General features: G+C 40.7%; 2 protein-coding genes across 3 annotated transcripts; one reads left to right on the top strand and one right to left on the bottom strand.

Moving 5' to 3' along the window:
* The first annotated feature begins 1,407 nt into the window (after nucleotides 1-1,407).
* LOC112881388 (polycomb group protein EMF2B-like) lies at nucleotides 1,408-12,427 on the top strand. 2 transcript variants are annotated; one of them, XM_025946047.1, is made up of 21 exons: nucleotides 1,408-1,705; nucleotides 2,089-2,257; nucleotides 2,382-2,437; nucleotides 3,164-3,278; nucleotides 3,374-3,530; nucleotides 3,605-3,673; nucleotides 3,938-4,074; nucleotides 5,245-5,304; nucleotides 5,612-5,736; nucleotides 6,776-6,840; nucleotides 7,354-7,406; nucleotides 7,695-7,748; nucleotides 7,830-7,889; nucleotides 8,473-8,519; nucleotides 8,593-8,729; nucleotides 9,441-9,564; nucleotides 9,683-9,731; nucleotides 10,353-10,436; nucleotides 10,557-10,636; nucleotides 11,871-11,960; nucleotides 12,055-12,427. In XM_025946047.1, the coding sequence occupies exons 1-21, from the start codon at nucleotides 1,671-1,673 to the stop codon at nucleotides 12,158-12,160; spliced, it is 1,872 nt and encodes a 623-aa protein (XP_025801832.1). In that variant the 5' UTR covers nucleotides 1,408-1,670; the 3' UTR covers nucleotides 12,161-12,427. The 2 variants fall into 2 exon arrangements, with proteins under 2 accessions (XP_025801832.1, XP_025801833.1); XM_025946048.1 differs by lacking the exons at nucleotides 1,408-1,705; nucleotides 2,089-2,257 and having other exon boundaries at nucleotides 2,400-2,436; nucleotides 3,162-3,278.
* Nucleotides 12,428-12,735: 308 nt separating this feature from the next.
* On the bottom strand, nucleotides 12,736-21,258 carry LOC112881387 (mediator of RNA polymerase II transcription subunit 25). Its single transcript, XM_025946046.1, has 15 exons — nucleotides 21,011-21,258; nucleotides 20,196-20,226; nucleotides 20,027-20,090; nucleotides 19,808-19,938; nucleotides 18,780-18,989; nucleotides 18,608-18,673; nucleotides 17,766-17,976; nucleotides 16,589-16,656; nucleotides 15,723-16,511; nucleotides 15,364-15,417; nucleotides 14,560-14,588; nucleotides 14,159-14,227; nucleotides 13,975-14,059; nucleotides 13,762-13,848; nucleotides 12,736-13,684 (listed from the first exon to the last, which is right to left on the bottom strand). Exons 1-15 carry the CDS (start codon nucleotides 21,121-21,123, stop codon nucleotides 12,977-12,979), a joined length of 2,715 nt encoding a protein of 904 aa, XP_025801831.1. The 5' UTR covers nucleotides 21,124-21,258; the 3' UTR covers nucleotides 12,736-12,976.
* Nucleotides 21,259-24,668: the final 3,410 nt, after the last annotated feature.

Raw genomic sequence — 24,668 nt, 5'->3', positions numbered from 1 at the left:
AAGTGTTTGGTTGAACAACTTCAATGACATGAACAGTGGCAATTCAAAGAAGAGGGCTCATGACTAGGAGCAAGTCATAGAAGAATACAACATGTATACTTCTAGCGAAAACGAAAAGGCGGCTATGACGCAAATGCAAGAACCATTGAATTCAACTGGCGCACTTATTTTAAAGTTCCATGCATGTTGGATAGAGATAGAAAAATACATACAAAAGCATACGGTTTGATCAACAACATTTGGACAAGGATCATGAAGAACACAAAAAAAGTGAAGGAAACTTGTAAAACCTTAGGGTTTGAGTATTGGTGGATGAACCTAAATGGACTAATTGAGATGTAGTTGCTAGCATTCGGAATAAGAGAATTAAGGTGTTTACATTCAGAATCAGATCTAGGGTTTGCAATGGGTTTAGAAATTTATTCATCCTTCAAAGGTTTAGAATAATATACATCTTTTGAGTATATGATGCCGATGTGTTTTAATTCAATTACCAAGTTTAGGATATGTGATTTGAATGCCGGGATGTAGATAGGAAAGTAGGTTTCGGATTTTTCTGTAAATTACAGCAACAAAGTTTTAAATTTATGCTTTGAATTTTTTATAGGCTTTTAGATGTGCAGGCTATTGATTAATAATGTTGAAAGTTTTGGATCTATGAGTGTTGGATTTCTGATGATTTAAAAGTTTTTTAATCAAAATAAAAGAATGAGCAAGGAGCAAAGTATGATTGTACCCACATAGCAGATGGTATGTAATGTCTTGTATTCCCATCTTGGGTTGGTAGTGATATAGATAAACACAAACGAGATTCAAGTGGAACTATAGGGAGTGTATATGTATCATGAGTTACACGCTGACGTACAATTTGGAACGATCTAAAATTTGGAACAGAGGGAGTATATTGCCATGGTGAGTTGCACACCGATGTACATGCTACCTCACATATTTATGTTTGAGTATGCTATGTATTAGGCAACATGCATGGTACTTTTGTACACCAGATTTATACAAGTCACAAACATGATATTATATCTAGATTGTTTGATGTAGATACATATTTACTATAATACATAATATATAATATTTGTGTGCACATAAATTGTAGAACTCATACGACATACTCCTCTACATGTGAAATTGCATAGTGGCACGTTCGACAATTCAACCATTGGGCATGCGATCCGTCAGCTCACGTTGCAAATTTACACGATTTCAACACTTCATTTGTACCTTACGTGGTCCAGTACAGACATTCCGGTATTTTTCTGAGTCATTGAGTTAATGGAATTCAAATTCCTTAAAAAAACATTTCGGTATTTTTATCAACTTTTATTCGACAGAAAAAAGTGTAAAAGACCTTCCTTGACATAACTTGGGGCCCACAGTCCAAAAAGAAGAAAAGAAGACAACAGTCGTTTCCCCTCTTTGCGACTTCGCCCAATTCCTTTCCAGCACCCCCACCCCCGCCCCAAATCCCGTGGCCACCGCTCTCCGTCGCCGTTGCCGATCCCGCCCGGAACACTCCCGCGCTCCGCCGCCGGCTCCCGCTCCCGCTCCTGCTCGCGCGGCTGATTGCGCAATCCATCCGTGGGGTGGGTTCCTGCGCGCGGAAAGAGCTCGTCAGGGGTCCCGGTCCGCGAGACCCTAGGTGTTCGTCGGCGGCTAGGATGCCCGGCCTGCCTCTACCTCAACCTCTACCTCAGTAAGTGAATAATGACTTGGAGAGATTATGCGTGCATCGCCGAAAGAGTAATGCATTGTGTTCGTCTTTGGTTCGGGTCGTTGTGGGCAGGCAATGAAAAAGACTAGGGAGATTTGTTAATGCCCGTCGATTGGAAATATATGTGGTACCTTGCTGTGTTGGTTCTGGAATCTGGAATCCTACAAATTTTGTTTTTGCATGCTACTGGAATCACCCCCTGCATTCTTTCTTGTTGAAATACTATCTAATCCTGATAGATAGTATTTTAAAGTAGAAATAGATAGTCCAATTGCTTTCTTGATGCGCAATTATGGTTATGCCGTGGTTCTCCATCTTCAGAGATGGAATGCGTTCTGTTCCTAGCAAGTTGTGCTTCTATGCAGGACTACTGGATGCGAATATGCTTGTCCTGGGCCTGCGAGCCATATCTTTCGTCAGCGGCCAAGAACTGGATTGTCTCCAGATGAGAAACTTGCTGCTGAAAAAGATCTGGCGCAGTATTGCAAGCCAGTCGAGCTCTACAATATTATTCAACGGCGAGCCATTAAAAATGTAAAGTCCATGCTGCGATTGCGATCCCTTGTTTTAACATTGTTCACATGCCCACGTTTACTGTTCAGTAACCGTTATGTATAATTAATTTGATATACCAATACTGGTTCTCTGAATTTTGCAGCCCCCTTTTATGCAAAGATGCCTTCTTTACAATATACTAGCGAGGAGAAAAAAAAGGTTTGATCCTTGAACAAATATATTTGAATGTTTTCACCCTACGCATATACTGTTCATTTTCAGCTGAGCATCTTCACAAATAATTTTGAATATCCCTATTAGTGGTTGCTCTGTTCTATAGTCTGTCTTGTGACCCCTTGAGTCACTCTGCTAAATGCCATGCAGTTCAAACTTTGGCTCTACTCGAGTGGAGCACAGTCAAGAATTAAGATTGCTCTTCATTGTGTTGTTAGAAAATATTCTTCTGTTTTGGAAAATATTGTTTTGTTCCATTTGCTGAAATGGCATAGGAATGGCTCCAGCAGGCTTGACATAGTATAATAGGATTTGCTATTTTTATTGCCCAGGCAAATTGCCCTGAGTTATGCAGTTTTTCTGTTTAAGAATAAAACTGGTCACAACTGTCAATCAGGCTTTGAGCAGTAATTCAAACACAGACATGCTTTCTTATGTTTCTGACCAATTTTCAACTTTTAGGTTTTTTTTTTCTTTTTTACAGAATGCTTTCAACTTTTGGTTAGGGTCTAGCAGTATATGTCTGAAGCTTTTCTTCTTGTAGAGTATAATAGAAACCAGAATAGCAGGTTGACCAAACAAGACACAAAAAATTACATAAGTCAATGTCAGGTGGAACTTTTGTGATAAATCATCTGCATAATTGAGTCTGGAAACTTTTTTTGTTGCAAATACTTTACTTTATTTGACTGTATGTCCAAACCAATGCAGGATTCAGATAACCATATCACTTTCTGGAAGGACAAATACCGAGTTGCAAGCACAGAATATCTTTCCTCTTTATGTTATGTTAGCTAGACCTACCAGTAATGTTTCGCTTGAAGGGGTAAGTCTTGCCTTTTGAGTTGTGGAAACGAGTGATGAGCTTTTATGTTTGTCTACAAAATGATCTTGATTCTCATTTATGATCCAATTTTGCAGCATTCTCCAATTTATCGGTTCAGCCGAGTTTGTTTGCTTACTTCTTTTAGTGAATTTGGAAATAAAGACAACTCTGAAGCCACATTCATCATTCCTGATGTGAAGAATCTGTCAACCTCCCCTTCTTGCAACCTTGACATTATCCTTATTAGCTGTGGTACAGTGCACAACCTATATGATTATTTTTCCTTTACACCTCTGTGCTATCATTAAATTGTTTTATTCCAAAAGGGCAAGTCGGACAAAGTACTGGTGAAGATTACTGCTCTGGGAACCATGTGGAGAGCTCTTCTCTCCAAAGTAAGTTTATGCGGACATTTTGGGCAGACATTATGTGATTTCTTTTCCAACATGGCACATTTGTTGTGAGTAGTTCGATCTATCTTTATTTATGACAAGAGGATCCCTATTGTCATAGACTACTTTCGGAACATAGTTTAAAACATTCGTATCTATCTAGTCAATTTATTAGGCATACACTGATACTTAAACTGAAAACACTAAGTGAGATTTGTATTCCTATTGAATGGACTAATGATCATCCATGCTGTGCATTTCTAACAGAGCTTGAAGGGAAATGTTCCTGGGGTAAAATACCAACTAATTTACTTGCTTCATCTTTGGAGAATTGTGTGACTTTAAGTTTGGGAACAATTGTGGAGTTGGCTTCTAAAGTTACAATGCGACCAAGCTTCTTAGAGGTATGTCAAATTGATTTCCTCTAGATTAACACTGAAATTTTCTTTGCTTAGAAAGGTGGAGGAGATAGTTTTATATAAGAATTGCTGTGGTATACTAGGGCATACTGTTCCAAGCATATTGGTGGTAAACTGCCAGAACTGAGAGCATGCATGACAAATTGGCGCTTTGTAGTAACTTATAACTCAATTTGATAGGCTAACGAAATCTACAGTTAATCTTCAAAACAGGAAAAGTTACAGTCATTGTGCTTAGGGGTGGGCAAAATAACCTGACCAAAACCCAAACTCGAAACACCCGAAACCAAACCCCAAATACCCAAAATTTCGGCCTTTGGTTTTCTGTTCGGGTGCATGTGCCATAAGACCGATGCTTGTTCGGTGCATTCGGTCTTATCCCTTGAGGAACCGAACAGACCGAACAAAAAATATTTTCACGTGACTCCTGAGGCTAAGGCATGTCCGTGAAGCAAAACCTTGTCCATTCGTCCATTCTCTGTCCCATTTGCATCACTCAGTTTTCTCTCTCACCCCTAACCCTCTCTCCAGTTTGCATGGCTGTCGCTGCTGGCCATGTCTCGTGCCTTCCTGCTGATCCGCAGCATCAGCAGCATCCCCAATCCCATCACCCTGTCTTGGTCTGCTGCTTGCGTGGCGCGGTGGCACATATCCACGGACGGAGAAGCACGAGCTGCAGCAAGCCGCCGCCAGCCATGGCCCTCGGTCCCGTCGCTATCCAGCTCCACTACCTTCGCTTGATGTCTTCTTTCCCATCCCATCTGTCCCTCTCCCGTTCGCAACTGCCATCTGCAGGTGAGCACCGCTGGCTCAGATCAGGTGGTCGCCTGAGGATTTGGAAATTGGACGAGATGCTTTTGGGTTTGGGGCTGAGCTCGGTCTTCTCGGTTCAAACCGAGAAACCGAACCGACAGTTCGGGTACCCGAATGGTCGGTTCCTCAGTTTTCGGGCACAACTTCAATTCTTATTCTTCAGAAACCGAAATAAAGAAAACCCGAAAAAACCGACCTGAAGAAATCAAAGAAACCGAATGCCCACCCCTAATTGTGCTGTAATTTCTCCTTTGATTGCCATATTTCTCAGATTTTGCTATCCACTTTGCACTTATAGAAATTTATCACCTGTATATTGGCCTACTTGTTGTATGCATGCAGGCAAAATTTCTGGAGCAAGACAGTTGCTTGACATTTTGCTCTCATAAGGTTGATGCTATGGTAAGGTCTTCTCTTTTTGTTTCTTTCATGTTCAAAGTCCAAGATTAGTGTGGCCAACAGGCAAATGCCTTGCTTGTAACTGCCAGTCCATTGGATGAAATATTTACATTTTAAAACATGCTTTACTTCTGCCAGCCACTTTAATATATCACAATCTCACATTTAGACATCCACTGCCACTGAAAGTGCTATATCCCCTTTCCAACAGAATTACTGGAAAATACCTTAACTTTCAACTCAAATGACGCAAACTTTTGTTGCTTTAAATGACTTTGATTGCTGAGACTCTTAAGCTTTATTGTTGCAGGGTTCATATCAGTTACAACTATGCATGTCTGCACAAGAGGCTGGTGCAAGAGACATGTCTTTGTCTCCTTATAATAATTACACATATAATGATCTTCCACCCTCATCATTATCAGATATCATAAGGTAACCAATAACCCATTTTCTAAAATTTAACTGCTCCTTTTCCTTTAAAAAACTACTCCTTTTCCTTTATTGTTCTATTTTTCATCATCATAAAAATTACCAACCAGGGCTGGTGTTTGATCACCTAATCAGTTGTGATTTTGACCCAACTGTTTGATTGTATGGTAACATGAAGGGCTATTCCTTACATATGACCTGATATAGACTTTAGAACTCTGGCATGCTTTATTGTTTAATGTTTACCAATCTTTATATGATTTTATGACTTAGCTTAGTAGTACTTGTGCTTCATCGCTCGAATGTGACTATTGCTCAATCAAGGTATTCGCTATCCAATGGACCCACAAGTCAACTGTGAGCAAACTTCTTCTAGTATCATTGAGTTGAAACTCGCGAATTTCGAGTTGAAAGTTATAAATTTGAGCAAATGTTTTAGTGATTTAACCCGACATTCTCAACGTTTCAACTTACCGCACTTGGGCAATTACTAGGAGTATTCCTTCTTAGCAAATGCTCATGTGTCCAGTGCCAGCACAAATGCCATGTCATGTGACCACAACATGCCCACATAAGCGATGCACCATATGTCCGTGCTCCTGACCTGTTTAATCCCAAGGGTCAGCTCATGCCCCCGAGTCCAAACGGCTCAGATCCACTCACACATTGAGCACACACTACCACCAACCCAATTGTGCATTACTTTGTCCATGCTTCGCGTGAAAAGGGTTAACCTGGGGTTGATGGTATGGAATCTAGTGGTAAGACGGGTCCAACCTTGCTCAACTAGCAAGGTGGTACTAGGCTTGTGCGCCTTTGCACTCATGGGCTCTATCTGAACTTGGCGGGTGTTGTAAGCTTCATAATAGCTGTCCTGCATTTTGTATCCGTGACTAGGTAAGTTTGTTGGTATGTTGCAATGGTTTTGTAACCTCACATAGTGAAGTTACCTTAGAATTTGTTCATCTTTAACCTTTTGCGTTAGATCCATTGCTATTTTTATGCAACGAAAGTTAACATCAACAAAGTTTATTTTCCACAGGTTAAGAGCTGGCAATGTAATTTTTAATTACAAGTACTACTATAATACGATGCATGAGACTGAAGGTTCCCCCCCACCCCCCCCCCCCCCCCCCCCCCCCTCTCTCCCTGACACACTTCCAGTGTATAATTGTCACCTAGTTGTGCCTCAATTGGTGGCTGTTGTTTCTAGATAATGTTACAATGCATATCTCTTCTGAAACTGAAGCATTAAAGATCGATAAGGCATTTTTCTGTGTTATCACCTGCATGTTACAACAAAAGATATCAACTTCTGGTTGATGGTGGTTCTTTATTGTTTCGTCAAATCTCTTATATTGTGGCTACATGCTAAAACCTACAGAGAGAGCTGTTTACTTTAGCATTGGTGTATTAATGCAGAAGACAGCACAGTAGTTTAAAATTTTGGGAAGTACAACTCAGATCTCTAATTGACCAATCCATTATGCATTTTTAACTTTCTGTTGAATGGTCATCATGGTCAAGATTATTGTTGGTTGAGATAATTTCCTATTTCTTGTTGCTTATTACTCTTATTTTTAACCACTCCTTATATGATTCATTGACCTTTCTTACCAGTCACTGAAGATTTTTCCTGTCCATTTTGTTACGTACGATGTGGAAGCTTCAAGGTAAAATTGAAAGTGAATATTTTTTTAATTGTGTTTTTGCATACATCATTGCCTGCTGCAATGTGACATCCATAGGGATTATGCACATTCTTGCCTGCTATGTTTATGATGAAAACACATATTCATATTCTTTCGTTATAGTCATATTCTTTCTTAACTTCACACTCCTATGATCAATTTATCCTATTTTCATGGCAAGCACATTGTATTTTGATTTCTTTATCTCCATACATTAACATAGTTTTTTTTCTTAAGTCATAACTTATATAATTACTTTGGTGGTACTAGGGTCTGGGATGTCATTTAAACTCATCACATGACCTCTTCCGCTATGAGTTTTGGGTTGGTAAACCTCTGGAATCTCTATTGCAGAATGTTTTTAATCCTCGTAGTTTGAAAAGTATTAATATTTTTATGTTACAGATATCTGAAGAATACCAGGTTGTTAATGTTAGTCTGAAAGCCGATACATGGAGAACTGAGGTAAGTTGATGACAGAGATAAAAAGTTTAAGCTCCTTTCCAGTCTCAATAATTGTGTTAGTACAGGCTTAGAGGCCTGTTTTTTGGTCAAGTTGTTGTCATACCTATAGGTTATATAGTGGTGAGTGTGTTGGGTTTTTTTTCAGGTTTTCCCTCTAAAACCTGTGTATCGGGTGCTTCACCCTTCTTCTTAATATATAGATACGCAGCTCTCCTGTGTGTTCGAGAAAAAATAATTGTGTTAGTATAAATGGACATGCAGTTGATGATCTGGTGTTGTATTTGGGGTGAGGGTTCCTAATTTAATTGGGCACCTGAGGGACTTAAACACGTCCTTTAGTCCAGCACAACTCCTTGCTTTGTGGTTTTCTTACTTTCTTGAGTGCATAAGCCAAGGCAAGAGCATTTGCCATACTGAAAATCAAACATCTTCCACAAAATTCATTAAAACATGTAGCATGCCACGACAACTTCTGTGGATAAGGTTTTACATGCTTAGAATGCATGGTGAATATTGGTTTAAATTGAAGCACGCTTTCTCAACTATATAGTCTATATTAACTAGTATTAATCCCAACTTGCAGTTTCTTGCAGAGGGAGTTGATCCAAGGCATCAAACATTTTCTTATCGGTATGCTTATTCTCCATTGTTTTCTTAACTTTACCACTTTATTTGTTTGGCTAGCCTAATTATGTCCCATCAGCTCGAGGTTTAAGAAGCGTAGGCGATCGAAGACCACAAGTGAGAAAATCAGGCATGTACATTCACATATTATGGAATCAGGGTCACCTGAAGATGCACAGGCAGGATCCGAGGAAGACTATGTGCAAGGGGAAAATGGTATGTTATCATTAAATGGTCTCTTTGACTGTTACATATATTTTTATTATTGTAAAAAAAAGACTATTGCATAAACAACACCTGTGTCTGTTCTCTCTCCTATTGTATTGGTTGAGCATGTCTACTGTGATGAAAAAGATGCAAAGTCTTAACCATTTTCCCTTTCAAGATTCAATTCAATATTTATTTGTTGCACATTATCGCATTGTGTTTAAACTTTAAGGCCTCTTTGAACACTTGATCCACTGCGTTCTGCATTATAGGTGCTGTAAAAGTTATCTTTAGTTTTAATGGAGGGGAGTTTTCATGATTGGAGTGCTGATTAGCAACTGTATATACTGGCTGTTTCTGATTGCAATTATCATCTATCTGCATGCTAAGAAAACCTGCATTGTTGCTGATAGAAGAAGGCTGGTGCCCATGTTAAAGCACCACTTTTCTATTTAAGTCTCTGTGTCATGCTATAGCATATTCACTAGAATATGCTTGTATCTGCGTCTTAAGGTGTCTTAAGAGTCTAGTAAGGGGCATTAAGGGTCTAGTAGCATATTCCCTAGAATATGCCGTTTGGAGTCTATATATGTATCAAGACTGCTGGGCCTCCTTGAGTTAATGAAAAATCCATTTGGACCAACAGTTGCATGCTCTGGCATTTTTCTAAGTTGTCCCTTTATTGCCTACTTATCCTGACCCAGATGGTAAATTTTCCAGGGACTTCTGTAGCAAATGCTTCAATTGATCCTGCTCAATCTTTGCATGGTAGAAATCTTTCGCCACCAACGGTACTGCAGTTTGGGAAGACAAGGAAGCTATCTGAGCGAGCTGATCCTAGAAAGTAGTCTTTCCTGTTGACGCTCTTCATACCATGCTATTCATCATAATGTTGTTTCTCAAGATACTACTATTGGAATGTGTTTAATTTGTTGTTTGTTTATATTTGTATTATCTGGCAGTCGACAACTCCTGCAAAAACGGCAGTTCTTCCATTCGCACAGGGCACAGGTTAATCTATCTTTTATGCATGTTTGCGCACATTTGTAGCAGAATCAGGACTTTTTGTGAGTTCAGTTCGGTTGATTGAATTACACTATTTTTACCTACTTAACTAACTTCATTTAGCTAGCAAAATTGATGATGTGTTTTTATGTATGTGCCTATGTGGTACTTTATTCCTCACAACCCTCATGCAATTCCTGCGCATACATAGGATTATGAAAAAGCTTATATATGTACATTAATTTCTGGTTCCTGTACTGCATCTGTTGATAATTTTGTACCGAGGACAAATAATAGCTGAACCTTTTTTAAAAAAAGAAATTATTTCGATCTGGTTTGTAAAGGACTCCCTCCACTGCTAAATCCTCTTGAGTTCAAATGAATGGTCAGGGAGGTTTCCAGACCAAAATGAAAGGTAGTGATCACCTAAACAATCTGGTGTTCAACATATGACCTCAACTACCACAGGCTTATTGCCCACAAGAAAAAGAATAAGAAACACACACAGCAGCACATTCTTTGCACTGTTCCTACTAAAATTTATATTTATTAGATTTTTAGTATGAGCTGTTTCTATTATGCCTTCCTGTGAAGCCCTGCCTGATTGTATCGTTATATTCATTGTAGCCAATGGCATTGGAACAAGTGTTCTCAGATCGTGATAGTGAAGACGAAGTTGACGATGATATTGCCGACTTTGAGGATAGAAGAGTAAGCTGACAATCCTATTTCTGAAACATAGAATATATGCATGCTTACATCCACTTAAGCTAGAGTCATTTCTGCCTAGCTGTTTAATTATTGCTACTGAATTTTGCTGACTACATGCAGATGCTTGATGATTTTGTTGATGTTACGAAAGATGAGAAGCTTATTATGCATATGTGGAATTCATTTGTTCGAAAACAAAGGTCAGGCCTATCCACAATATGTCCGTAATTCTGACTATCATGGTAGGCAGGAGTGATCTGATTCTTTTGTTACTATTATTGTTGATCATGGTGATAAGCAGCTTGGTGAACGTACACACTGAAATTTCTCTCCTATGTTCAAGTTTGGCCATTTTTGTATGGAGCAGCAGTTGCCAAGGACTTCTTTCCCTGAAATGTTGCAAAAAAAAAAAATCATTTCTTTATGTGTAGGGCCTTCCAACTGTTAAGTTGTATGTGCTCCCCTTTGATTTTGTTAAATTAGAAAACTTTGAAAAGCATTGGTCAACATTATGTAGTTAGAAATTATAAATGCTACAAAAGAATCCCCAAAGTTGTCCTTTTTTCCTCTCAATGCCAATCCAAGCCAAAAAAGCAGGAGCCACTATTTCCATCCCCTTGATTAACAACTCCACCAGACCCAGTCACCTCCACCTAACCTTTGCAGATTCAACATTTATGCCGCCCCTGTTGTGGTAATGCCCACATTTATACCTCCACTGGTCATGATCACCTAAGCATCACTGTTGATTATGCCATGATATCCTTATGCAAGTTGTTGATCTCATTCTGCATCTGATATAGAGCAGATAATCTAGTGGGGTGTGATGAAATCTGTTTCTTGAAAGGGTCAAAGAGTTTAACTAGTTATCCTAAACCCTATTCTTACCCTGCGATACCCGATTGACCGTTAGTGGTGTTCCCACCTAAGATTGAACAGAAAGTGCCACAGCTTGCAGATTAAATGATACCTCTAGTGGTAGGCATTTTGTTGGTGGTGTGGTAATATACTTTGAAGGCAGAAGTTGCCATTTGTGTGGCAACTAGGATTTGGAGAACAGCTCATGATTTTACTGAAGAAAAAAGTTCTCAATCCATCAAGTTCAAAAGTGTTTGTTGTCTCCACATTCCAATTTTCTTGTAATTTTAGTTTGATGTCAAAGCTTGAGCACCAAAAAATCAAGGATTTGTATCTTCATAATTTCTTAGGAATATTTGGAAATACGTTTCCAATGACCCCAACAGAATCTGCAAATTCCTCTGTATAGCACTGTTATATCAGTATTTGACCCCGTCTCAGTGGAGCCGACCCCAGTGGCAAGCTCGGCTGGTTTCACCCCTGTTTTAGACATGTGCTATAGACATAGACTTGTCTTGCATCATCCTTAAAACTGATATTATTTGTAATAATTATTTCTGAAAATCGAAATTGCAGGGTGCTAGCTGATGGTCATATACCTTGGGCCTGTGAGGCTTTCTCCCAGTTCCATGGACAGCAACTTGTACAGAACCCTGCTCTACTATGGTAAGTGGCTGGTTTTCAAATATCTTAGCTAATACCTTCTGCATCGTTAGGTTGGTTATTTATCTGATTTAAAATTTTCTCCCTTTACCAACAGGGGCTGGCGTTTCTTCATGATTAAACTCTGGAACCACAGCCTTTTAGACGCTCGCACCATGAACACGTGCAACACAATCCTCCAAGATTTCCAAGACAAGAAGTAATTTCAATGCTTCAGAGAAGTAATTTCAATGCTTTCCTGTTGGTAAAGCTTTCTTCCTGGAGGAAGAGAAGGGGATCATTGTTTCATTCATGATTGCTATCAATTGTACTAATTGTTGCTGAAAAGTGACATAAGCAGGGGCAACTCTTAATACTTGAATTTGATGGATATTTAGTGATGTTCCTATTCAGAGTTATGTGACATAGGTAGACCCGTATATATTTTACAAAGTTTGGTAAGAGTAATACAAGTTGCATGGTTTCATCTAGCTGCTGAACAGCCCATTTGGTGCTTGTCTTCTCTTGTCTTTCTTTCTTTGTTTGTTTTTTTTTTTGGTAAAATAGCAAGACCTAGCAACAGATAATTCATGATTAAACTCTGCGTTTTGCAACAGATAATCCGTACAGCGCTAGCTTAAACTCTTCGTTTATTTTTCATACGTACGGGTGGCAAGGTCTATTTGCTCTCAAGGTTACAATGAGATGGGGGTTTTGCAAGGACTGGTTTTTACTATATCTGCTTAAAGTTTGCAAATATTGATTATGCTGCCACCAATGAAATCGATGCACGCGTTCGTGAAAGTTAACATGATGCGCAAAACGCAAGTTTTAACTACACTTCCATTCAGGTCAGCCCAGTACAATAAGTCAATAATGTTGTCGTTTACACTCTTATCCACCACCAAGCAAGAAGCAACACTACACAAGTAACTATTCTCTAAAACTGTTAATTAAAGGTGAAAACAGGAAGTATCTCTCAACCCTCGAGGTCACTGGAAAATTCTCATTCACCTGATGTTGTGCTGACAAGAGGTGTTTCAAGGTAGGAAGCCTCCCCCGGGCATGCTGCCCGGCCCCTGCTGCGCTATCTTCCCTTGCATCATCTGCACCGCCCGATTGTGCCCTTGCATGTACTGCTGTCCCATTCCCGTGCCCACCATCTGGGGCGGCTGCTGCTGCTGCTGCTGGGGCTGCATTTGCTGCATCTGTTGTTGCTGATGCTGCTGTTGTTGGATTTGCTGCATTTGTTGTTGCTGATGTTGTTGCATTTGCTGCTGTTGTTGCTGGAGTGGTATCTGCTGCTGCTGCTGGTGTTGCATCGGTTGCATCTGCTGCTGCTGGTGTTGCATCTGTTGCATCTGCTGTTGTTGCTGTGGCTGTTGGTGTTGCATGGCTTGCATCTGCGGCTGCTGCTGGTGTTGCATCGCTTGCATCTGCGGCTGCTGCTGGTGTTGCATCGGTTGCATCTGTGGCGGATGCTGTTGCATCGGTTGCATCTGCGTCTGTTGCTGCATCGGTTGCATCTGCGTCTGTTGCTGCATCGGTTGCATCTGTGCCTGCTGCTGCTGCATCGGTTGCATCTGGGCCGGCTGCTGCTGCTGAAGCGGGAGGCCTTGCGGCTGCATATGCATGTGTTGTTGCTGTTGCAGTTGCTGCTGTTGTAAATGTTGTTGCTGTTGAAGTTGCTGCTGCTGCTGCATTTGTGGCTGCTGAGTTGAGACCTGTGGTTTGAACACCACCATGTCCTGGGAAAAAAAGGGGCAATATTTCAGCAAACTCCAGATAATTATGTATATATTCATGTAGCTAAAATCAAGATTACCCCAGGGAAGAGCATGCCAATCAGGCGCCCCGCTTTGTCAGACATTGACAGCAGTAGAGTTTGCGAAGGTAACTGTATCACAGCACACTGAAACAGGACCAAGGGCATTAGAACTGTACAAAATGACAAAAAAAAGCTAAAGTTTATAAGATGACAGTAGATGAACCGCAGCCAAATAACAAAGGTTATAGAAGATTTGAACCATGCACTGACCAGCTTCTTCTCTTGTAGTTGTCCAAGAAACCCATGCTGATTTAAAGTCCGGAATACTAGAAAGTCTGCCTTGCCAACATATTGTCTGCAGAAGGATCAGGAAAGATGTTATACAGCACAACATTATATGAAAACGCCAGTATGCAACAGGTTGACATGAAAAAACATGGGTTTGGAGACAAACTTGTTGTTCATATGCTCCTGAGCTATGAGACGAACAATCTGCATAGTTTCTGGCCAATCCGCTGCAAGTCTGCATATAGAAAGTAGGGCTTTCAGTTTCCTACTTGGTCTAGAAGCACAATTCAAAAGTAGCAGAAAAGGTTTCCATCAGTAAAAAATGATTGCTCTTTAGTTAGCTGTAGAATGCATTATGCACATTGTGCATGACATAGCGTATTACATAAGCATCAGCAGCACACATACTCAAAAATGAAAAAAAAATCGAATTTCTTAAGATCATGACAACAATAACATCAACTAATGACAAGAATCATTGGTCTCAATCATAGCAATCAACGAAAAATGCTAATAAAATAGAGATCAAAAGGTGAAATGATTTATTGCAATATTTTAAACACTTACGTTTCAGACGCTGTTCCACTTCTATAACCCTGTCAGACATGCTAAGGTTAGAAATATCAAAAGAAAAAAAAAACAGTGCTGCACGAATAGTGCGTTCATATTATAAATAGTAAAAGAAAAGCATAGCACAGAACAAGCATTAAATTCCAGTTTTGAAGTTAAACACAGAACAAGGCTGAAAATGAGCATTGGCAGCAATTGATGCGATACATTTCTTAAGGGGTTTAATTTTTAACTTCAAAATGGCTTAATTTCTTTACTCCAAAATAGTTTAAACAATTATGACTATAGATTCAGGAGCTTATTCCAAGCTAGTTTATTTTCCTTATGGTCTTAGCAAGAAAATGGGTCAAAGAGAACATGAGATTCAATTGAACAAGCTCTTCAAGGGAAAAGATATTTTCCTTAGAATTTCATACAGACCTAAAAAGAGCAAAAAAGTGTCAACATAACTCAGAAACCATTTCTTCAGCTACAGCTTGTAATACTGCAGTTCCAATAAAGCTACTGTAAGCTTTTATAGATTTTACAAAGTACTGCATAATGTTTAGGAGTTCAATAATGCATACTCTCTCCTATTTGTTGTTTTGGGATAAGTGTAGTCAACACATTTTAGTCTTGACCATCAATATATTTTTGAATATTCCAAATTAACTTTTCTGAAAATGGTATGGCTAAATTCATAATATTACATATTTGCAATATTTTGAACGTATATTATTAATGTATGATCAAAACAGTGTCTAGGTGACTATATATCTGAAACAACAACAGTTTGAAGACTAGAGGGAATAAGAGACTTGCTTCAAGTTTACAGATAAATACAGGCTGTCCTTGCCTTTGACCGGATAAAGTTCCCTGAAATATAGATAGAAAGCATCAGTTGTTGAAATTCGAAAACCTCTAGGGCCAAAATACGAGATAATATGTACAACGCCAATTTGATGTGTCCTTCCAATAAACAAGAGGAGGGCCAATTTGGTACTCTATAGTAACATGGCCAGCTGGACCTCAGAAGTAAGAAGGCTCCTGTTAGTCAAGTGCTCTGCACTGACCAATTAGTACCGAGTTCAAGACATCTAGCAGCCCATTTCTATTTTACTGGGGATTTAGGGAAAGTGTCTCTGTATATGTAAACCCTAAAGAAAAGATGAAATCATTACCTCCCAAATTTTAACATACTTTGGTGGCGGTTGTTGGGCATTGGGATGCTGCCCAATAGGCATATTCATGGCAGAATTGTTTGTGACACCTAGGGAATTGACTCCTGTCGACTGGGCCATCCCAGGTGTTGGCATCATTGCTAGCGCTGAAGAGATAGCTGTAGGCCCAAGGCCACTCACATTTTGGTTTGCAGCACTTCCACCTTGTCCTAATTGTGAACCAGCCATCAAGCCTCCTTGTGCCACAGGTTGCACTGATTGGCCCATGCTCATGCTGCTTTGGATGCTAGGCAAAGAGGATGACACAGCAATATTTGAATTGCCTGATACAGTAGAAGTGTTTGAGCCAAACGAACCAAGAGCTGTGCTCTGTACCATTTGTTGAGTACTAATAGGTTGTCCAGGTCCAGACATAGAGGAGATGACAGAGGGTGTTGATGTCATGCCACTTGATATCATGTTTGACATGTGGACTTGTATTGGTGTCGCTCCTATGTTAGGCAGTCCCATCGAGGTAGCACCTCCTCCTAAAGAAGTTGAGTTCATCAGACGAACCTGTGACAGATTGTTGAGGAGGCTACCATGACCACCAGGCCGAACTGACTGTTGAACAGGGTGTATTATAGGTTTGTGTTCTTGCACATTATCATTTGCAATATTTGCTTCTTGCGAAATAAGAGATGGTGATGAGGTTTGCAGTGCTGATATTCCTTGTGAAGCCACATTTGAAATAGGTGTTACATGCGAGAAAGCAGGTGCAGAAACCATCGGTGGTATGGTTGCTGGTTCCTAAAAATTAAAAATTGTAAAGCTATTATTAGAATGAGAAAACAGTGTTTCCAAGAATAGCTTGTTTGTAGCTTTACCAATTTAACAGTTGCAGTAGAAACACCTCCAACACCAACTGGTTGCCTGCCCATCATTGGTCCATTCACTGGAAATATTCAAAGGAAATCAGTCATCATGGCAAGACAGGTAAACATGGACAGACAGACAAAATAAATTGCAATATTAGGTGGATCAACTTATTATAACTGTATTATTTAATGAAGATAATCATAACTGTATTATTTAATGAAGATTACAAATGGACCTCTTAATTGAAGAAACTGACAAACATGACTAAACAGGTGTTCTATGGTACATAGCAACTAAGACAACCAAAAATTTACTCCATGGAACAAATGATGCAACCACTTAACAAAAATCCATATGCACGGGAGTATACACTTACATATCTGTATGAATACATTAGAATACATTTACGTTAACGTGTGTAAGCTTCACAATATATAAATCTCACTGTTAACTATGGCAAGCTTCTGAAAACAACTACTTATGGCTTGCCAACATTTCCGAACTCTAAAGTAACAAATACAATTAGCAATGGACCATCTTGGCAGTTAACATCTTCAGGGTTCTTTGGCCATCTGTCCTATTTCAAATGGTATATGGGCAGACACCCGTCCACACTGAGAAACATTTTGGCATCCAGAGATACAACCAGCTATGTTTAGTACATTCACTTTTGCAATCAAGTCAAAAAAACATTTGAACTCAGCAAACTGAAGGTAGAATATTTCAGTGTACAAGCAATCACACATCAGAAGCACATGTAATTCTTATATCTTTTGAGTTGTCGCTAGTATAAAGCATCATAAGCACAATGCTGTCACCCAACAAAGGTACACTTTATGCAAAATTGGATCATGTAATGCCACATTCAGAACCATGCCTGCTATGAAACAGTCAAGTCATACCACAGCAGTTACTTTTTCTGATGTATGTTACGCATACCGACCAAAGGGACATGTCCTGAACAAATTCACTTACGTCATTTTTCCTTAGTCAATTTGAAACTAGCATGTGCTAAACCAATTATCATTAAACTAGGTGTAAACACCTAAACCTCTTTTACAAAGATTTCCCGACATCCCTCCCCCACAGAGACATCACATCAACAACATTTTTCTCTACAATGGGCAGAACTAAGAACAGATTTTATAGAGAAACTAAGCCTGGCATTAACATTTTTTTTTCAACCTGAGGGGTTGGCATTGGAAGTTGGTCCTGCCATAGTAACCGCAGGTGCAGTGTCCATCTTTGTTACAGTTTGATTTGGGGCCAAGTTCCCATGTAAAGGACGACTTAGAGCAGTCCGCGCCTCCATAAAATTCTCAGATAGCAAAACAAGGAAGTGTGGGTTTTTTGCATGATCAACTGATGGATCAGCAGCTCGAGGATTTCTCTTGCCCTGCAGCAGAATATGAAATCAGTATTATGTGTATGTTCATCACAACTGCTGAAGGCCTTATAAGGTCAAATTGTATTACATTATTTAAAAAGATAGTCAATGCACAACAGGGGAAATAGGAGAAGGTGCAAGGTCATCACTTACAATTGTAGCTAGTATACTAATGAATTTAATGCCTCCTCCACTGTAATATAGATATCACAAATGCTTAAGTCTGAATTGCCAATTGTCGTCATTTTCGGTTTTGAGAAAATATTTTTCACCAAACACATTATCAAGGGGCCACAAGAATTCGTGCTTGAGATGTGGGTATAGAGTAAAAATGTTACCAAAAACCAAAGTACCCATGAAGCTAAAGTGAGAAGTAATTCAGACTGAAAGTACAATAGAGTGAGTCATGCCATACATAACAAATAAGTTTTCATTATTTGAATGTACTCCTGGTTTTTTTTACATCAAATAAGTTTTTATTATTTGAATGTACTCAGGTTTTTTTTGACAACCAAGAATCCATGCATGCAGTCAAAAGTTCCTGTAGTTTGAGATCATCAATAGAATACTGAAACAGCTAAAAGAAGCAAGATAAAAAGAACAGAAGAAAGCTCATGTCCAACACAAGTGACAAAATTACCGCATTGTATATTGCCTTCAGTGTTGGAAGCTGTTTTGGAGATATCACCGACAATGAGACAGAGCACTACCATTCAAAAAATTAACTAGAATCAACAAAATGCTATTGATATTCCAGTGGGATACAGGAAATAAACAACAATAACAAGCTTATGACAGATCTTATGTAGCACCTGAGCAAATGATTTTGCAACGGCCTCAGCATCAGCAATGGAAGGCTCTTTTGATGACTCAGTGTTCTCTTTATGATCAGTACTTTGAGTAGGAATACAGTAGACAGGTGTAGGCAAAGGATATGGATTACTTGCAGCGACAAGTATGCAATGCTTTTGTGCTTCATGGTTTTGATGACTCTGGGTTGTATTGGGACTGCCTTGAAGTATCTAGTTGTACATAAGAAAATGACCATCATGGTGACAATAAAAATTGTGGATAACAGCTTACATCAGGCACAATAACTAGAAATGAAATAACCACTATTTTACTATTCCGAGAAAAGAAAGATCAATGCTGTGTCACTAGGTTTTTCAGCTCATTTTCAGCATGAAAATTTTACCACCACATGCAAAATGGACTGATGCTCCAAAAACAATGCAGCAGACTAGCATGCAAACATTTCTGATCATACTTATTTCACTGCATTCTTATGTCTGGGTTTTTTATGTACATAGATTGTCAGTAATAAGTTATTATAACTGATCTCATACTCTATTGATTAAGACAAAGAAAGGTTGAGCTCTTGATCCAGGCATATTTTTTTTATTGAACTGGAAAGGATTCAAAGCGATGTGAAGACAATGATCAGGCTTTCTCGGTTAAAATAATAGCTTGTGCAAACAGCTTAGCAAAAGAATATTGTGGCCTATAGTGAAAAATAATTATCATGTATGGGCATAATTATTTCCAAATTGTGATGAATAATTAAACAGCAATATAAGAAAAATATGTACTTCATCTTTCATCTGCAAGGAGATCTAGAAAATAGATCCTAAGCAAGGCAATGAAATTGTAGGCGAAATGGCAAAACAGAGCATGTTGTACTACTCCAGACATCATGTTCTCATAAGAACATAACTCATATCATAAGATCAAAAATACTGAGATTTTGAGAGGTGAAACTAAAACTCCTAAGTGCTAACTTTTGGCCACAAGGAACTCAGGATTTGCGAAGAAAATTCCAACAATGTCAACATGTCAATACCGTCAGTGCTTCAGCAAGACCTTCACAAGTAGAAGCTTCGCTAAATCCTCCACCACTGAATGATATTCCAGATAACCATGATAGGAAAGCATCGATATCTTTTGTCCATCCACTTCGCTGCACACCAAAAGCTACATTGCAAAATGTCCATAAAGTGCCTAGTTGATGGAATGCACACTAAATGATATGGTCATGTACATGGACGACATAAAGCCATACCACTGTAAGGTCCATGGGTATGAAAAACAACTAATGCAAGCTCAGGTGGTGCCCCTGCAAGCTTCTGCAGAAATGAAAAAACAAGTTTACACATTGACATAATTCGATGAACAGCATGCACAAGTTTATAACTCCGATAATAAACGATCTTTCGTCAGGACAGAATTACCTGCCCTGGCACTTCATTTACACAAAAGCTCCTGCACAAATTTGAAATATATCACGAATCAGATATACTAACAATGCAAGGTTGCATAATGCAATCGTGTGGAAAATGAATTATGTTCGTGGAATTGGACCTGGGACTCAAACCATAGACCAAGATTCCTAGTATACGAATCAGATGATTTTTTTTTAAAAAAAAACAACTACTCGGAGATCCATGTCTACTGTGATAAGTCAGAGAGAATTGAGGTGGCCATTATATACAGATAAATGAGATAGACGAGAAGGCCTCTGCGAAAATGAGTTAAGTAAAATAAAAACAACATCCTACTTACTACCTCCATAAGCACAGTTTCGAAAATGACTTGCTACCCTTCCACCTAGCTCCTAATTGCCGCTTGGCATGCCAGCTCGCTAATAGACGCTTTATCATCGAATAAAATAATAATACCAAAGAGGTCCTTCACTCATTCCCGGTAACTAAGGATCAAAAAAACCCAATCAGGAATCATCAAACAATCCAGTCCCCCGCCCCGAATGCTTAAATCGTCCTCACAGGCCTCCACGATATGCCAACAGCCAACATCTTCCCCCAACGATCCAACGATCGAGACGGCGAACATTCCCCGCGCCTGGTCCTCCCCCTAAACCCTAGCGAAGAATCCAGAAAAAATTTCCCCACAAGCAAAGCACCTCTCCCCACCCCAAGCTCCCCCTTCTCTCGCGCGCACTAGAACCTGATGAAGCGAGAGCTGACAGGAAACATCGGTGTCGGGAACAGAAGAGAAGAGAAGAGGGGCCAGGGGGGCGCGGGCGTACCGCACGATCTTCTCGACGTAATCCCCCACAATGGTGGACCAGTAGGGCCCCAGCGCCGCCGTCCCCTCGACGGCAACCACCAGCTGTCGTTCCGCCGCCGCCGCCGACGCCATCGGCCGCCCTCCGCCGCGAACCCACTCCGAGTACTCTCGCAAATCCAACCCCCGGCTTTGGCTTCCCCAAATCAGCTTCTTCTCCCCCCTCTCTGTTTTTTCCTTCCTCCACTTTTGCTTTCTGCGGGAGGAGACACGACGACGGACGGAGACGATTTATAGAGGGCCCAAAGGCCCATCGGCCAGGTCTCGAAGAGGCACATTCACATGTATGACAAGTGGGCCCGGGGTGTTTTGGGCGGAAGGGGCCCGTGTGCTGACCGTGAAGGCGTTGAACACCGGCCCCCGCGGGCCGCTGCCGCGTTGCCACGGAATTTCCGGTATGCAGCCCCAACGAAATGCATAGATGAATTAGGAATTTGTGAATGTGTGATTATAGGGTTTTTTTGATAGGCTAAAATTAAGTGTTAAATTTTAGTATCTATTAGCATTCATACATTTGCTAAAATTTTTAAGTCTTGGTTAAAGTTTAGGGTGGTTGGATAAGCAAGTGCTAAACTTTAGCATTTTTGGTATTAGTATTTGGATCCAAATACCCTCTATTTTTTATTTATTTATGGCATGTGATGGAGATTCGGGTGCAGTAGTGGAGTATTTCATTAGTATCTTTCCATCAGCTTTTTATTTTTGTTAAATGATCTGTTTGTTTTTTTAAGTAATGTTAAAATCAGCCTTTTATTTTATATCCACATGGTGGATATATACAGCCAAGAATTACAAGAGCACTTAGACTCTAAACCTCAAAATGAGGATTTCAAATATAAGAAAGAAAGCTCTAAAATGAAAAAATAAAACTAGAAAACTACGCTTTAATCTTTTTCTTCTTCGTTCAAGTTTCAGTCTTGCAACAAATTTTTACGTAGCACTAATCCAACACATCTTTCGTCTGCTTAGAAATTTGATATCTGAATTATCTATTACTTGCTAAATTCTTTCATGTAGAAACCACATAAATAAACTCCATCTAAATAATGAATTTAGATGCACAGAACCTCCAGGGCGACGCCTCTAAGAACAACACGACGTTGAAGACGTCGTCGTCGCCCATCCTACAAGATGGAGTTAGATTTTCATCCGAGGACTACTGACCTATGCAGAAAGCATCGCAACAACGCCTAAAGGAAGGAAAACGACACCCAAATAGCACCACCGACGTTGACCCAACACACAGCAGTCAGGTAGAGCCTTCGCCCAAAGCTCCTGCAATACAGTATCATCGCCACGACCGGGCAAAGCAAGCCATCTGAAGACCACCAAAGTCCCACACCGAACTGAGCTGAGCGGATCAGGCCACTGGCCTCTCCCATGGTTACCATGCAAAGGGGAACCAGGGAGGCATGAGCGGATCAGGCCACTGGCCTCTCCCATGGTTACCATGCAAAGGGGAACCAGGGAGGCATTGGCGGCCGCTGTCTCTGACGTTGAGGAATCGTAGATCAGGATTGGAGGAGGCGCCCCGCCGCGGTGCAGGCTCTGGCCACCCGTGCCGAGGATGGCGACCCCGGGCGGGACAAAGGCATCGGCTACAGCTAGGCGCACGCAGTGCTAGGCCTAGCAAGCCTGACCCCCACACACAAAGCACGCTAGGACGGATCAGGTCCCCAGTGGCTGGCGGCAGCGTGGAACGAAGCTCGGCGGCGCCGCTAGCACAGCGTACCGCTGCAACGCGCTCATCGGACGCCGCGGCGGCGATGACCAGGCTAGCAAAGCCGCCTTCCGAACCCGTTGGCGCCCAAGCCGATGACGAGGGGCCACCACCGCTGCTGGTGGCTGCCCTCACGCTGCCCCAAGCACGCCTCTCAGCGCCATGAGCGCCGCCGTGGCCGCCGCGCAGCATCGAAGGGCGCGACCAGATCCGCATGATTTGGTCTCGCCGCCGCCATCCTAGCAAGGTGTGCGGGCTTCCGAAGGCTGGCTCCGGCGGCGGCGCGGCACCGGGGAGGGAAGGAAGGGGTGGCGGCGGCTAGGGTTTGGCCGTCGCCTGAGTCACCTGTGCGGGGAGCGACGCGGGGGCCTTTTTCTCTCTGTTCATCACTACTACAAAAACGATTTGTAGCAACACCTCGAATTTTTTTGGGACGGACCAAAATATCACCCGTTCTTACAAATGGGATACGGGTACTGTAGCAACTGAGCCGTCCCTGTAAATCCATTTGTAGGGGCGGCTCACACCCCCCAGCCGCCCTTACAAATGGGCGCCATTTGTACGGGCGGCTTGGGGGTGAGCCGCCCCTACAAATGGATTTATAGGGGCGGCTCACCCCCAACCTGCTCCTAAAACTATATATGAAAATCTAGGCACCTTCTTACTCCTCCCGACCCCCCATTGTTTGCTCGGGAGAGGAGCTCCCCCAAGAGCCAAAAAAGAAAAGGGGGGGAAGCTTTTCAACTTGATTTCCTTCGAGTTGGGGGCTCTAGGAGGTAAGTTCGCGCTAATTTTTTATCATTTCTAAGCACTTTGTTAGATTTATGGTTCAAATGGAGCTCTCTTTGCCTCTAACTGGCTCTAGATCTTTATGGTGTGGATTAGCCATTTGAGACACCATTTGTCTCGAATTTTTGGATGAAGTTGTGCTATTTTAGTAGCAGAACAAGATTATATAATCATTTTGACTCGATCTATAGTTTTTAGCATCATTCTTAAGTAAATAATGCCCTAAATCTATGGAGGAGAGAGAAGAAGATTTATTTTTTTTCCTATTTTTCAAAGATGCATGTTAGATTTTTCCCAACATTTAGTTGTAAAATAATATGTTGAGTTTTTTATTATTTTTATTTAGTACAAGTTAAATTGATTTTTCCCCACACCTATGCATATATAGAAGTATATATTTATATCAATTTAGGGCTCCATTTCTTTTGAGAAAAAGATTTGATTTTTTTTCTATATTTATATACATGCATGTTACATTTTTTCCTAATATTTAGTGGTATAGGTTGGAAATCGATTTTTTATTTAGTATTAGTTAAATTGACTTTTTCCAATAGCTATACATATATAGAAGTATATATTTATGTAAATTTAGGACTCTATTTCTTGTGAGAAAATAATTTGATTTAATTTTTTTTATCTTTTCAGATATGGATAAGATATAGATGTACAATGCAAAAATAAGATATCTTACTGGTTGGTTAGGTACCATTGGCTGCTCCGGAACATATCTCGCCAGCACCACAATAACAAGAGCAAGGGGCAGCACCAGAGCATTCACTACCGGCTCTGCCGTCACCACAACCACAAGATGCATCACCAGTGGCTCCGGTACCACGAGGGCCATCACCTCAGGCTCCGCCATCACCAGCGGCTCCAGTATCACCAGAGCCATCACCAACAGCCTCGCGATCACCACCAGCTCGAACATCACCACCACCATGAGAGCCATCCCCACAGACCCAGGTATCACCACCACCACGAGAGCCATCCCCACAGGCCTCGGTATCACCACTGGCTCCGTCATCGGCCCGATCACTGTTGCCTCGAATGTTGTGGTCTTACTAAAACGACAAGGAAGGGTCAGAAATTGTGAATAGATGGCACGTCGCAA

Source organism: Panicum hallii, chromosome 2 (assembly GCF_002211085.1).
Source record: "Panicum hallii strain FIL2 chromosome 2, PHallii_v3.1, whole genome shotgun sequence".
Taxonomy (NCBI): domain Eukaryota; kingdom Viridiplantae; phylum Streptophyta; class Magnoliopsida; order Poales; family Poaceae; genus Panicum; species Panicum hallii.
The sequence above is the reverse complement of the archived record's forward strand: the minus strand, read 5'-3'. Positions and strand labels throughout refer to the sequence as shown.

What these genes read in the sequence shown, in the direction of transcription:
- LOC112881388 (XM_025946047.1), top strand. Translation starts at nt 1,671, where the DNA reads ATGCCCGGCCTGCCTCTACCTCAACCTCTACCTCA. An exon ending in CATTATCCTTATTAGCTGTG is followed by an intron (nt 3,531 to 3,604) that starts GTACAGTGCACA and finishes TTATTCCAAAAG; the next exon opens with GGCAAGTCGGACAAAGTACT. An exon ending in CTCATAAGGTTGATGCTATG is followed by an intron (nt 5,305 to 5,611) that starts GTAAGGTCTTCT and finishes TTATTGTTGCAG; the next exon opens with GGTTCATATCAGTTACAACT.
- LOC112881387 (XM_025946046.1), bottom strand. Translation starts at nt 21,123, where the DNA reads ATGGCGTCGGCGGCGGCGGCGGAACGACAGCTGGTGGTTGCCGTCGAG. An exon ending in AGTGGAACAGCGTCTGAAAC is followed by an intron (nt 14,228 to 14,559) that starts GTAAGTGTTTAA and finishes TTCTATATGCAG; the next exon opens with ACTTGCAGCGGATTGGCCAG. An exon ending in TTGGCATGCTCTTCCCTGGG is followed by an intron (nt 13,685 to 13,761) that starts GTAATCTTGATT and finishes TTTTTTTCCCAG; the next exon opens with GACATGGTGGTGTTCAAACC.